Source organism: Aphelocoma coerulescens, unplaced genomic scaffold, assembly GCF_041296385.1.
Source record: "Aphelocoma coerulescens isolate FSJ_1873_10779 unplaced genomic scaffold, UR_Acoe_1.0 HiC_scaffold_46, whole genome shotgun sequence".
NCBI lineage: Eukaryota > Metazoa > Chordata > Aves > Passeriformes > Corvidae > Aphelocoma > Aphelocoma coerulescens.
The window spans coordinates 1296974-1311152 of NW_027183804.1; the positions used below are offsets into that span (position 1 = coordinate 1296974).

The following is a 14179-nucleotide window of genomic DNA, read 5'->3' on the forward strand; positions in this document are numbered from 1 at the left end:
CAGGCACTTCAGCACACATTTGGGCACTTTGAGGGGCACAGCCCAAAGCAGGAGACCCAGGGCAGGGACTGGGACAGACAACCGGAATTCCTGGAGAACAGACAGGCTCAGGTGGACACGTTCTGCCAGCACAACTATGAGATCGTGGCCCCGTCTGCTCAACCCTTGGCATCACAACACCCAAATCCTCCCAAATATTCTCCTGAACCAACGCCAAATTCAACCCCAAATCCCAGCTTTAGATCTCTTTGTTTAATTTCTTTATTTCTACCCCAATTATGGTTGTTGTGATGGGATGAAGGAGGAAAGTGTTTAGGTTGAAAAAGACCTCCAAGATCATCCAGGATTGCTGGGTGGCACAAAAAGAAACAATTGGACAGAGCAGGTGAGAATTTTTGTGCTGTAAAGTCAATAAATCAGCTCTTCCTAATGAATTTCCAATGTTGATCTGAGTCCCGATGGATGTTCCTGCCCCTGAGTTCACCCAGGTGCCTACAGGGATCCAGGAGAACATGGAGAGCATCAGCCAGGGGTCTTCCCAACAGAGATCACAGGGAATGTGGGTCACCAGGGCTCTGCCAAACGTGGCTCCTCTGATGGGAGATGGAGCTGGAGCAGAGGACAAAGCTCTTCCCGCAGTCGGGGCACTCACAGGGCTTCCCTTAGCGGTGCCTCCGTTGGTGTTGGGTCAAGTTAGAGCTATCTGAGAAGCTCTTCCCACACTGGGGACACTCGTATGGCCTCTCCCCTGTGTGGATGCGCCGGTGCCTGACGAGGTGGGAGTTGTACCTGAAGCCCTTCCTGCAGTCGGGGCAGCGGAAGGGCCTCTCCTCTGTGTGAATCCTCTGGTGCAGGAGGAGATTGGAGCCGCTCTGAAACCTCTTCTCACACTCAGGACACTCGTAGGGCCTCTCCCCAGTGTGGATGCGCCGGTGGATGATCAGGTCAGAGCTGTCTCTGAAGCTCTTCCCACACTCGGGACACTCGTAGGGCCTCTCTCCAGTGTGGATGCACTGGTGGATGATCAAGTGAGAGCTCTGTGAGAAGCTCTTCCCACACTCGGGACACTCGTAGGGCCTCTCCCCTGTGTGGATGCGCCGGTGCTTGATGAGGGTGGAGTTGCAGTTGAAGCCCTTCCTGCAGTCGGGGCAGCGGAAGGGCCTCTCATCCGTGTGAATCTGCTGGTGCCGGAGGAGATTGGAGCTGCTCTGAAACCTCTTCCCACATTCCCCACACTTGTAGGGCCTCTCCCCAGTGTGGATCATCTGGTGTCTGATCAGGTGGGAGCTCCGGCTGAAGCTCTTCCCACATTCCCCACACTTGTGGGGCTTCTCCCCATCGTGAAGCTGCTCATGAACCACCAGCTCTGACCTCTGGCTGGATCTCCGGCCGCCTTCCCGGCACAGGGTGGGTCTTTCCTCCTCAGAGCACCCTGGGCTGCGTTTCCAGCCCCTCCTCCTGCAGGATCTCCGGGGCTTTTCCTCCCCGTTGGATTCCTGCGCCGTGGAGCCGCTCAAAAAGGCCTCTTCCACCAGGTTCTGCCGCGGGGATTTGTCCTCCCTGGGCTCCATGCTCAGCTCCTTGTCTGGGGGAGGAAGGACAAGGAGAGGATGGGATTTGCCTCCATGCCACAGGGAAGGGGAAGGAGATCCCCCCAGTCCGTCCCCGGCAGGACGGTGTCGGCAGCGGGGTTGTCCTGCAGCCGGGGGCGATGCTGGGCTGGGAGATGGAGCAGGAGAGAGGGGGAAAGGGGCACTGACTTCCTCCTCACCTGCCTGGGGGTCCCGGGGCATCTTCCTCTTCCTCACAGCCTCCTCCTCCATCTGGCCAAGGGTTGGGAATAGGAAATCCTGGTTTGGGGAGAAACAAGGGATGAGTGTGTTGGGTTGGGGGCTCCTCCTGCCCAAGTCCATCTCTAGAACTCAGCGGGTACCTGGTGTCCATAAAACCAACAAAAAACCAAGAGTGACTCCAAAAAAAGCCTCCAGGAGTTCCCCCTTTCCAGTCTCCTCACTTTGGGGTTCTGGGGGTCCCCCTTGTCAGGGCTGCTGGGGGTCCCGTGGGTCCTGGGGATCCCCCCTCTCCGGGGTCCTGCTTAGGGATGCTGGGGGGTTTTGGGGGTCCCACAGGTCCCTTTTTTCCTGATTCTGCTTTGGCTCCCAGAGGTTCCAGGGTCTCCCTCTTCAGCCTCCCTCCACTACAGGCACTTGGGGCTCCCCCCTCTCCTCACTGCCCCTTTTAGGGCTGAGAAGTCCCAGCCCCACCTCATCTCCAGGCCCCCCCACCCCTCCAGGCTCTTGGGCGTCCCCCAGCTCTCGTGTCGTCCCTCTCTGCTCTCCCCACTCCAGGGGTCCTGTGTTCCAGCCCCCAGCTCTCCTGGGGATCCCCAAAGCCAATGTCCAACCCCACCAGTACTGGGTGATCCTCACATGGACCCCGCAAGACCCCCAAGAGGCAATTATGGCTCAGCTCTGGAGTCCTGCAAGATCCACATATCCCCTCTGGCCCAAAAAATCCCTCCCAGGGACATGCAAGGACATCTGGGGCTCGATTCCAGAATCTGCAAGCTCCAAAGACCCCTCCAAAAAAACCCCTCCTGGTGACCCCCCAGTAGATTTGGGGTGAGCTCCCCCTCCCCGCTCACCTGCAGGATGGGGGGGAAGATGCTACCGGGGCTGGGGGTGCTGCGGACACAGTGGGCGGGCGGTGGAACCTCGTGGTTCTACAGCTCCTCCTCCACCTCCCTCCCTCCTCTTCCTCCCGCTCCTCCTCCACTCCCACCCTGCTCCCCCTTTCCCACCCCCTCTGCCCCACGGCTGCTGCAGCACCGGCTGCTGTGTACGGGGAGCCCCCTGATCATGCCCAGGGATGGACAGGGGGGTTGGGGACCCCCCCAGTGCGGATCCCTCCCTTCCCCAGAGCCCCAGGGAATCGCTCCAGGGCTCAGGTGCTGGGGGACAGGGCTGCACCCCCATGGAACCGCTCTTCTTCTGTCCCAATCCCACCTTTCCCTCCCCTCTCCTCCCCTTTCTCAGCGTTCCCCCAATCCACAGCCCCATTCCAGCTCAATTTGGGTGTCCCAACCCCATCCTGCTTTGTTTGGGGGTCCAAGCCCCCTCTTCTCCCCCCCTTCTGGACCTTCCCCATCCCCAATCCCCGCCTCCCCTCTCCCGGCCTTGGTTTTGGGGGTTCCAGGCCCCTCCTGCTCACTTTGGGGGTTCCATTCCCCATTTCGCTCAGTTTGGGGTCCCAGACCCGCCCCCCTTCTCACCGCTCACCCCGCGCCCGGGGGGGCTCCCAGCACCACCAGTGCCACCAGTGCGGCCCCAGCTGCCCCCACACGCCCCATGCCCAGCGCCGGGCGCTGCCGACAGCCCCAAAGCAGCCGCGCTGTGCCCTGGGGGGTCCCCAGAGCGGCCCCGCCCCGCACGGCACTGGGAGCACCAGTCCGGACCAGTGCGGAGCGCGGGCGGGCGGCATCAGCCGTGCCCGGGCAGGGCCGGGCCCCGCGGGGCTCCCGCCCGCACTCGGCCCCCGCCGGGACAGCGCGGGGGGGCCCGGCCTGGCCGCCCCCACCTCCCCCTCCCCAAATTCCGCTCCGGGGGGCGCTGGGGGCGGGGGGGGCTCAGCTGCGGCCAGAGGTGCCGGAGCCACGTGTCCCCCGCTGCCAGCACCACCCCCTCAGGATTAGGGGTGCCCCAAAACTCCCTCAGAGCTGGCGGATACCCCGCAGGCCCCTGAGGACTGGGGTCCCTCCGGCCTCATCATCCCCAACCTTCGCCTGCCTCATCCCAGGCCCCATCCCGCCCATCCCCCTCCGCCACACTTCATCCCACACCCCAATCCACATCCCACCCTTCCCGGGCCCCATCCCGCCCCATCCCATTTCTCCCGGCAGCCGCCACCGGGACCCCCAAAACCCCGCGTGCCGGGGGCTCCCCAATATCCCCCAAGGGGCATTTGCGACTCACATTCGGAGCCCTGCAAGATTCAAACATCCGCCTCCCCTCCCCCGCCCCACCAAACCCCCCTCCCCCAGGCACCAACAAAGCTATTTGGGGCTCGGTGCTGGAGTCCTCCAAGCTCCAAAAATCCCCTCTCCCAAAACAACCCCAGGCACCGCCCAAGATATTTGGGGCGAGCTGCCCCTCCCCGGTCACCTGCGGGATGGGGGAAGGGATGCAGCCGAGGCCGAGAACTGCGGACACAGAGAGCGATGGATGCACATGGAGGCTCCTCTTCCTGCCCCCTCGGGCCCGCCTCTTCCTCCTGCTCCTCCCCCTTTATCCCTCCTCTTCCTCCTGCTCCTGCCTCTCCATCCGTCCTCCGGCAGCAGCTCCGCTGCCGCCCCCAAACCTCGGGCTGGAGCGTGGGGTCTGGGACACAGCCCCGTGCTGGGGGGCAGAGCCGCTGCTGGGGCCATCGCTGTGTCCAGGGCATCCTTTGTGGCCCTCGTGCAGCTCCAGGCTCCCGAAGGCTCCCCGAGGCTTTCTGTGGCTGTCCCTGCTCCCCAAATCTGTCGCGTTTAATGCCCGAGCGCGGCAGCCCCGTGCCCTGTGGCAGCAGCCGGTGCCGGGACACAGCCCCGGGAGCTGCGCTAATGCCCGGCCGTGCCCAGGAGGGACTGAGGGGAGGGGACTTTATAAGGATCCCCCCTCTGCGCCCCTGGCTGCGCACGGAAAGGTTCCTTAGTGCATGGGAGCGATTTTCCGGAGTTTCTGGGCTCGGCGGGGCCGAGGCGGCGGCAGCGGGAGCCGCGGGGCCCGGCCCGTGGGGACGGCCGGGCTGGAAAAGTGCGCGGGGCCCCAGCGCGGTGCCTGAGGGCTGAGCGGAGCTGACGGGAACAAGCCCCGGAACCCCCCGGTGCCCGAGGGCTGAGCGGAGCTGACGGGAACACCCCGCTCGTCTCCGCCGCTCCAAGCCGCTTCCCCGGCTCCGGCTGCCGCCGCCGCCCGGCCCCGGCGCGGTCCCGCGGGGTCGCCGCTCTTCGCGCAGCTGGAGGGCTCGATCCGAGCCGTGCCCCGCCCGTCCCTCGCTGCGGCTCTTTCGGTCACACGGAGCGGCCGAGACCCCGCGCTGCTGCCCCGACGCTCCCTCGCTGCAGCTCTTTCAGTCGCCGCGCAGCCGCCACTCCCCGTGCACTTCTTCTAGAATTTATTATTCTCTTCTCCTTCTTTTATTCCATTCGCACCTCCCATCCCACGCCCTCCGCTGCGGCTCTTTCAGCGCCGGGCTCCTCGCCGGTCTCTCGGTGCAGTTCCTTCGGTGCCACGGGCCGGCGGAGACGCCCCTCGGTGCGGCTCTTTGATCGGATTTTCTTCTTTTTTCGCGGTTTTCTCTCGTTCCCAGCTCGCCCGTCCCGCCGAGCGGCTCCTTCAGGGGCCCGGGGCGGCACCGAGCCCTCGGGGCGGCTCCAAAGGGCCCCGCCCGCCGCCTCTGCCCGAGGCCTCCCCGCTGCTGCCGGGGATCGGACACCGCAGGCGGCCCCGGCCCCTTCCTCTTCTTCCTCTTCTTCCTCTTCTTCCTCTTCTTCCTCTTCTTCCTCTTCTTCCTCTTCTTCCTCTTCTTCCTCTTCTTCCTCCTCGCTGCTGCCGGGATTCAGCCCCCGCCGCCGCCCGGCTCCTTCTGCCGCTCCTGCCCGGCACGAAGCGGCGCTGCCGCCGACGGGGCCGGAGCGCGGCTGCCCCGCGACTGCCCCGCGCCTCAGGGCCGGGCCGGGGAGTGACCGCACGGCTGGGGAGGGACCCCCCGCTGGCCAGGGCAGGGACTGACCCCATGGGAGGGACCCCCCGCTGGCCAGGGCAGGGACTGACCCCATGGAAGGGACCCCCCGCTGGCCAGGGCAGGGACTGACCCCATGGGAGGGACCCCCGCTGTCCAGGGCAGGGACTGACCCCGTGGGAGGGACCCCCCGCTGGCCAGGGCAGGGACTGACCCCATGGCAGGGACCCCACGCCGCAGCAGGGAAGGATTCCTGTCCCCGAGGGGGAAGCAGCGGCACGAACTGAGCGCGACTCCCATCCCTTCTCCCTGCCCCGCTGGGCACAGCAGGGAGGAGCCGGGCATAAAGTGAACTCCGGCAAGGAGAAAGAGGTCGGGGGAAGGTTCTGTTCCAGGGTTTATTTTCCTCCTCACTCTCCTGTTCTGATCCGCTCCGTCCCAAATCCAGTTCATTCCCCACGTCGGGGCTCTTGTGGCCGCGATGGCGATCCCTCAGTGACCTCTCCCTGCCCTTAGCCCGAGCCACGAGGACTCGGATCTGTTCCAGTTCCGTGCAATTCACGGGCATTTGGGGCAGCTGGAGCGAAGCAGCTGGAAACCACAGCGGGCTCGAGAGGGACTCAAGCAGGGCAGGAGCCGGGGCTGCCCCGAGGGAGCTCTCCCGACGCGAACCTTGCCGGGCTCTTCCTACGGGAATTGCGGGGAATGTTTCCATTCATCGCTACAAAGCAGAGTCACGAGTGGAGCTGAGCTTTCAGCTTGAAATGAGGGAATTGAACGTGTGCGCGGGGACTGCTGGAACCTCCAGGTGCCACTTGACACTTTAGTTTCGGAAATATTCAGCCCCGCAGCAGCGATGTCTCTCCCAGCCCACCGGTTCCTGGCTCAGACCCAGCTCGGAGCTCGGAGAAGAGACCCAAAGTCGCAACGGAATAAGCTCTGGCGTTATTTTCTTCTTTCATAATTATTTTATGCTATTTTATTTTATAATCTATATTACTCTTTTTGTTTTGTTTTGGGTTTTTTTTTTTTGCTTTTATTCTTTCTTTCTTTATTTATTTATTTATTTATTTATTTATTTATTTAAATTTTTTTTTTCTACCACAACTTCGCGTTTTTTCTCTATTTCCCCCACACAGCCTTTGTTCCCCTCCCGGAGGTTTGTGGTGAGATGCTGCCCTACCGCTTCTCCCCCGGAAACCAACGAAATCAATCGAAATAATGATTTTTGAAGTCTTCCCGCCGCTGTTTCCAGAAGGTCCCGGCCGGTCCTGCCAGGAAGAGCCGGGCGCGGGGAGGGGCCTCAGGGCTTAATTAGGGAGAACAGTTTAATTGGGGCGAGAAACACTTCAATTCTGGGGAGAAGATGTGAATGGAGGGGAGAGAAAATGAACTGCGGGGAGGAGCCCCCCAGCCCCCGGCTGTGCCCCGAAGGTGCTGCCCGCGGCTCCCCTGCTCCCACCCCCGGGCTGGGGGCGTGGAGCTGCCGCTGCTCCCCGGCAACGTCACGGCATAAAAACTCCATTCAAGCTTTTCCAGCCGCGGCAGCGACGCTCAGCGTTCCTTGGACCTTCCATGGTCCGTGGACATCCCGTGTCCCTCGGCTGTTCCGCGTCCCCCGGGTGTTCCATGTTCGCCCAGTTTGTTCCCGCACGCACCCAGCCGCTCCCAGCTGCTGCCAGCTGCACTCAGCACGCTCCCAGTTTCTCCCAGTCCTCAGAGTGGTCCCTGTTGCTCGCAGTGTGACCTCTGTTACCCAGTTCTGGTCCCAGTGGGTTCTGGTCCTGGCGTATCCCGGTGTCCCAGTCTGTCCCAGTCCATCCCAGCCTGTTCCAGTCCGTCCCGGTCCCTTCCCGGCAGCCGCCGCCGTTTCCCGGATCCTGCCCCTCCCGCCCCCGGAGCTGCCGCCGGACGCCCCCCAAGATGCTGACGGGGGCCGGGGGCTTCGTGTTGGGCTTCGTCCTCCTGGGCTGGGGCTCGGCCTCCGCCTGCGGGAGGAGGTGAGGGGGGATCCCCGGGGGTCGTGTCCCCCCCGTGGAGCGCGTGTGACTCCCCCATGTCCCCCCATGCCGGGGTCACCCCCTTTTCTCTCCCACAGCGCTCCTGACCCAGCTCCTGCTCCCCCCTGGGAGGGGCTTTGGGAGCCCTGGGACCCCCTTGAATCCCCATTCCTGGGCACTGGGAACCCCCTGCATTTCCTTCCCCAGCTCCGGGACCCCCTGCACCCCTCATCCTGCACCAGCACCCCCCTGCAACCCCTGTCCCGGGGATCCTCCTCTCCCAGCCCCTGCATCCCCTGTTTCCCTGACCCCAGGGACCCCCGGACCCCATTCCCGGCCATCCCTGGGCACCTCTGCCCCAGGCCTCCCTTTCCTGGGAAACCCGAGCTGGGCACGGGGCTCTGCAGCCGCTCCGGGATTTATGATCACCCAAAGGAAAGGCAGAGGAGGGAGAGAGAGAGAGAAGGAGATTGGGAGTCAGGGATCGGGGTCACAGCGCCCAGTCCTGCTCCGCCGGGGCTGGGGCCCCGCAGCCGCAGGACAAAATGGATCCGCGGGTCCCGCTGCTTGCCCCGCTTCGGGCCGAACCCAGCGGGTTCCAGGCAGAGTTTGGCCGCGGGGCCCGGGAGCTCAGCCCGGCCCGGCCCGGGGGTCCCGCAGGGCGCGGCCGAGGAGGGTCCGGGGGATGGCAGGAGGGGATCCAGGGGAATTCCCTGGAATTGCCCCGTCCCCTCCCCCCGCGCTCCCTCGGTCCCTTTGGCTTCTCCGTCTCCCGCCCTGCGCCGCCGGGATCTGCCCGGCGCCCGGTGACGTCACGAGCAGCCCGAGCTGCCATTGGCGGGCAGGAAAGAGCGGCGCCAATGGCGGGGCCGGAGGCGGCTCTGGGGGCGGGGCCGGGCTGGGGGCGGGGCCCAGCGGAGCAGCGCGATGGCTCCAGCGCTGGGGCCGGGGGCGCTCCTGGGGGGGCGAGGGGCGAGTGGGACCCCCGGCACGGGAACCCCCTGAGCTCCCATTTCCGGGTACTAGAGCACCCTGCACCGCCATTCCCGGACACTGTGACCCCCCTGCCTCACCTTCCCCAGCACCGGGACCCCCTGTTCCCCTTAGCTGGCACGAGGACGTCCCTGAAGCCCCATTCCCGGGAAGGGGACTTCTCTGAACCCACATTCCCCGTCCTGGGAAAACCCTTTGAGCAGCCGTTTCTGGGCCCCGGGACCTCCCTGAAACTCCATCTCCGGGCCGGGGACTCCTCCGTCCCCCCCATCCACCCCGGTCCCGGCAGAGGGACCATCTGACCCCCATCCCCGGCACTGGGACCTCCTTGGACCCCCATATCCAGGTCTGAACCCCCACTCCCGTGCACGGGGACCGCCCGGCACCTCCATCCCCGGCGCTGAGACCCCCCCGAGCCCCCTTATCCCGCACCGATACCCCCTCGCACCCCGTCTTTCCCCGCCCCCGCGCTCCCTCGGGCACTTCCACGGCTCCCAAGCTGCGCCACCGGGATCCGCCCGGCGAGCGGGGACTGCCCCCGGCACCGGGACCCCCCTCCCGCCCCCGGCTCCTCCCGGGGCCTTCTGGAAACAGCAGCGGGAAGAGTTCAACAATTCATCATTATTTCAATTGATTTCGTTGGTTTCCGGGGAGAGCCGCTGGGACAGCACCTCACCACAAACCTCCGGGAGGGGAACAAAGGCTGCAGTAGGTGAAAATAGCGAAAAAGCCGATGAAATGGAAGAAAAAATAAAAAGGCAAAAAGTAAAAAAAACCCATACTAAAAGTATAATAAATTATAAAATAAAAAAACATAAAATAACTGGGAAAAAAAAAAAAAAAAGAAAACAACAGCAGAGCTTGTTCTGTTGGGACTTTGTGTCTCTTCTTCAAGATCCGAGCACCGAGGCGGCGGCGTGCTGGCAGAAGGGGCAGAGACCGGAGAGGGGGGAAAGTTGAGTGAAGTGTAAATGACTTTCTGGGCTTAATGAATATGGAACAGTTTAAGAGAGTCCTTAAGTCCGCAGTGAAATGAATGGAGGGCGCCTCTGGCAATATTGCCAAGCGCCCCAGCGCTGTGATTTGTCTTTGTTCTACTAATAAATGTTCAATATTATATTGCTAAAAAATTCAGCTTTTGTATTCATTTTCTTCAGAAAGAGAATAAAGAGAGACAGTGAAGAGACAGTAAAGAGATAATAAAGAAAGAGAGAGAGAATAAAGAGAGAGAGTAAAGAGAGAGAAAGACAGAGAGCGTAAAGCGAGAGGGAATAAAGAGAGGGGGGAAAAGAGAGAGACGATAAGGAGAAAGAGAATAGAGTGAAAGTAAAGAGAGAGAGAATAAAGACAGAGAGAATAAAGACAAATATTGCTGCTAAAGAACGTCCGTGCAGCCCCAAACGCCTTCGCACACCGGCCCCAGTGTCCGTGCTCGGGGCTTGATTTACCAAGATGTGAATATCGATCTCATATCGATATCCAGCTGAGACAGACAAAAGCTCTCTAACAGGTGAGAATTAGAAAGTGAATGTTTTATTGGCGCCGGACAGCGGCGTGGAACAGCTTCCTAATGCGCAGTGCCCAGGTATGAACGGTTACAGAGTTCATTTAGCCACAAAAGTGATGAATATCCAAACTACAAATACATATTTCTAACAGTGACCCCTCCCATTCTCCGCTTCGTATGGAAATGAGCTTTAATGGCATTAAGCATGCGCAGTGCGTGCTCTGAATTGAGTGGCTGCTCTCGAATTGGGTCGGTGGTCCCAGACAGATGAAGTAAGCTCATCTCCCTCACTTGGACCTTTTTTGCCTTTCTGAACTTTAACAATCTTAATTACTTTAGTGACCTCCCAATTTCCTCTTGCCTGACTTTTGAATAGGTTCCCACAGAGGGAGGAAATTGGGAATTGTCCTTGTTCCCTACACCAACTGATCAATATTTCTGTTCCTCGTTCTAAGCACAGCTAAACAAACATACAAATGACAGAGCATCAATTATTCTGTAATCAATTACTGACATCTTAAAAACCATTTCAAATCTAGCTCTCCTAACTATTTTAATTAACTCTAGTCCAGCTCAAATTCTTTCTTATTCTAACTCATTTCAACACAGCTAGCCTATAATTAAAATCTTTCTGTTTCTTTTAAATCTATGTTTCAGGGTGTCACCATGGCCACGGGGCTGCCCCAGGGCAGAAATCCCCTGCGGAGATACCGGGACCGGCTGTGGGAGATGGGACGCCAAACACACCGGCTTTAGTCTCTTTGGGATGGAGAAGTGAGTTTTTCAGTCTGTTTGGGATAGAAAACTGCTTCTGATTGCATCAGCCTGTTATACATGGGGTTTAAAAAGCATAATAAATACTAAAAAGGAATAATGATAAATAGCTGTGGTTCAAAAGGCATAAAGGAATTAGGAGGAACATATCTACTGACAGCGGATTTATTAAAAACTGTACTAGAAAAAAATCTTCTGCAGTGTTGTCAGTGGGTGTTCTTGGTTTTTATTTTAATTTTCTATTACTTGTTTCCTCTGATCTGCTTTGATTTACAAACATTGAAGATAAAATGACCAATATAGGGAAAAAATCAACCGTTGGGTGCAAAGCCTCAGGATGAATGTGGAACTAATGGAGGATTCACGTGCTTTAGACACGTGTGTGCACAGGTGCAGAAAAGCATCGCTCCTTTTGGAGGCTGCATTACAGCACACGGGTGGTAAAATCAGATTGACTCCTGTTTTCACAGGCTTCCCGGGCATCACTTACCAAGGATCTCCCCAAGCCCAGTGAGCGAGCGAGGACGGATGAAGCGGCGAGCTTGGCCTGCCTGGCCGCTGTTAGCCAGCCGCGCTGCGAGCAGAAAGGCCGGGGCGGCGGCGGCGGCTTCTCCTTCTCAGCGCCCGCATGAAGAGAGGCGCTGAACGGCGGCTGCGACCGCCCGCGCAGGGGCAGCGGGGCCACGGGGCCGGCAGGGCAAACACGGCAAACGATTGCCCGGGGCAGCACCGAGACCAAATCAACTTCTCCGTGCTGCGAAACCCTGCAGAAATCCTGCAACTGGGGGCATTTGGTGGCAATGGTACTTAGGAACAGCAGTTAACCCTGTACCAGCTATTACATTGTACAGGAGGTTATGATCCAGATTATACAGGTATCTTATAACTCAAGCTATATTAGCATCTTGTAACTTTGACCCCAGTTATAATGTTAGCTAGTTAATATCTGCATAGAAAGGTTATTCTTAACATGTTTACACATCATTTACGAGCAGCAGTTTTTTCCTCCTAGTCGTAGAACGAGGAGGAAGTGAGGACATGCAGAGAAAGACAACTTGGCAGCACCAAGGTCAGTGGAAAGAAAGAGGGGCAGGAGATGCTCCCAGCCTCGGAGTCGGGATTTTCTCTGCAAGCCGTGGTGAGGACTGGGATAAAACAAACTGTCTCCCTGGGATCCATGAAGTCCATGGGGGGGGGGTGCAGAGATACAGCCCGTGGTAAAAAGCTGCTCATGCTACAAAAGCTGTAATCCAGTGGGAGACCTGAACAGGGAGAGAGGGCTCCTGCTTCCAGAGACAGAGAAAGAGAGTCCTTGCTTCCAAACTGAAGCAGCTGATCCTTAAAAGACTACACCCCATGGACTAATGACCCACACCTGCAGTTTTGGGAAGGCTGTTTTGCCCATGGGAGGGACTCAGGTTACAGCAGGCTGGGCGGGACTGATACTCGTGAAATTAGAAACATGCTGGAGAAGTGCACAGAGAACTGTCTCCCGTGGGAAGGAGCCCATGGCACACCAGAAGAAAGAGACTCCCCTCCCTGAGGGACCTGAAGAAAGATCTCGAGTGATGAACTGGCTTAATCACTCCCAGGCCCTGTCTCCCTGCGCTGTCAGAGGGAAAGAGGGAGGGGATGGAGGGGAAAAAAGGTGTTTGAAAGGCTTCTTTTCTTCCTCATTATCCTACTCTGTTAATAATAAATTTACTTTATGCCTTTAAGTTTGAGCCTGTTTTGAATTTAGAATGTTTTTCTCCCAATCCTTATCTCAAGTCATGAGCCCTTCGTGATGATTTTCATGGCTACCTGGTATTATAAGCACTGTCAAACCACGACAGTGGCCCTTGTGTTCCATGTGGCCCCTCTCTGTCACAAGTGACCCTTGGTTCCATGAGATTCCATTGTCCCACACTGGTCCCCAGGTTGCCCTGAGGCTGCGCTGTGTCCCAATGGACACTGGATTCCACAGGAGCTGGCAATGGCCCAGTGGCACCTGCATCCTCTGAGGCCCCGCCTTGTCAAAGCAGAGCCTTGGATCCATGAGATTCCATGTTGTCACAATGGCCTGCTGAGTTCCATGGGGCTGTGCTGTGTCACAGTGGACACTGAGATCCACGAGCCCTGGCAATGTCCAAGTGGCACCTGTTGGGGAAGATGAAACAGGAAAGCTTTATAAATATGATTGCCTAACAAAAGATTTTGGGAATATGAAAACTATAAGCGACATCGAAATGAAGGCCATCTTTGAGATATAGAGTCTTAGTTACTGAACAACTGGAAAACAATGGTATAGCCGGCTGAAGGTAATCCCCTCTTGATTGAACAATACCCTCTGCTTGCAGACAGGTCCAAGGGTCAGAGCAGACCCTACTAGCTCAGCAGAAGGGGTCCAAGGAGTAGTTTTTAGAAGTTAAAATGTAACACTCTATGGTAATGTAAGAACTCTTATAGGCTGTATGTAAATGCTATAGGACTTGTACCTTGTATTAGATTGGCTAGTGAGAATTAGAATATTCACTACAGAAGATGATTTATTGTATTGTAACAAGGACCTCACTCTCTTAGTGACGCTCTTAGTAACTCTCTTGCTCTTGCTCCTCTCCTCTTAATTCAGCTCTCCTAGTAACTCTTTTTCTTAATTCAGCTCTCCTCTTAGTAACTCTCTTGCTCTTTACTCTCTTAGCTCTCAGCCTCTTGCTCTAGTGCTCTTGATTCATCTCTCTCTCTCCTACACCTTGGGCCTGCTTGGAGCTGCAGCTGGCAGCTCTAAGCAGTGCCCCTGTACCCACGCCCTTTGCAATAAACTGCATGCTCCAAAGACCTGCTTATAGAGATCTCTCATCTCCCTCCATCCGTCCATCTCCAGCCGGGCCCGACCGAACCCTCACCCTCATCACCATCAGTTTCGACAGCACCTGGCTTCCACGAGGCCCCGCTGTGTTTGAAGGTGACACTTTGTTCCCCAAGATTGCATTGTGTCACAGTGGTGTCCTGGGTGCCACGAGGCCCCACTGTAAAACAGTGCACACTTGGTTCCATGAGTGTCCATTCCATCAGAATGCTCTCTTGGATTCCATGAGGCCCTGCTGTGTCCCCAGGGAGCCTTTGTTCCATATTTTCCCACTGTGTCACAATGGTCTCCAGTGCTCTATGAGGCCACACCATGGGACAGTGGACATTTGCTTCC

The 14179-nt window shown here is 58.5% G+C and overlaps 1 protein-coding gene across 1 annotated transcript; it reads right to left on the minus strand.

The window, feature by feature from the left end:
- Positions 1 to 245: 245 nt before the first annotated feature.
- LOC138101739 (zinc finger protein 154-like) lies at positions 246 to 4246 on the minus strand. Its single transcript, XM_068999522.1, has 3 exons — positions 4161 to 4246; positions 1772 to 1850; positions 246 to 1585 (listed from the first exon to the last, which is right to left on the minus strand). Exons 2-3 carry the CDS (start codon positions 1821 to 1823, stop codon positions 663 to 665), a joined length of 975 nt encoding a protein of 324 aa, XP_068855623.1. The 5' UTR covers positions 1824 to 1850; positions 4161 to 4246; the 3' UTR covers positions 246 to 662.
- Positions 4247 to 14179: the final 9933 nt, after the last annotated feature.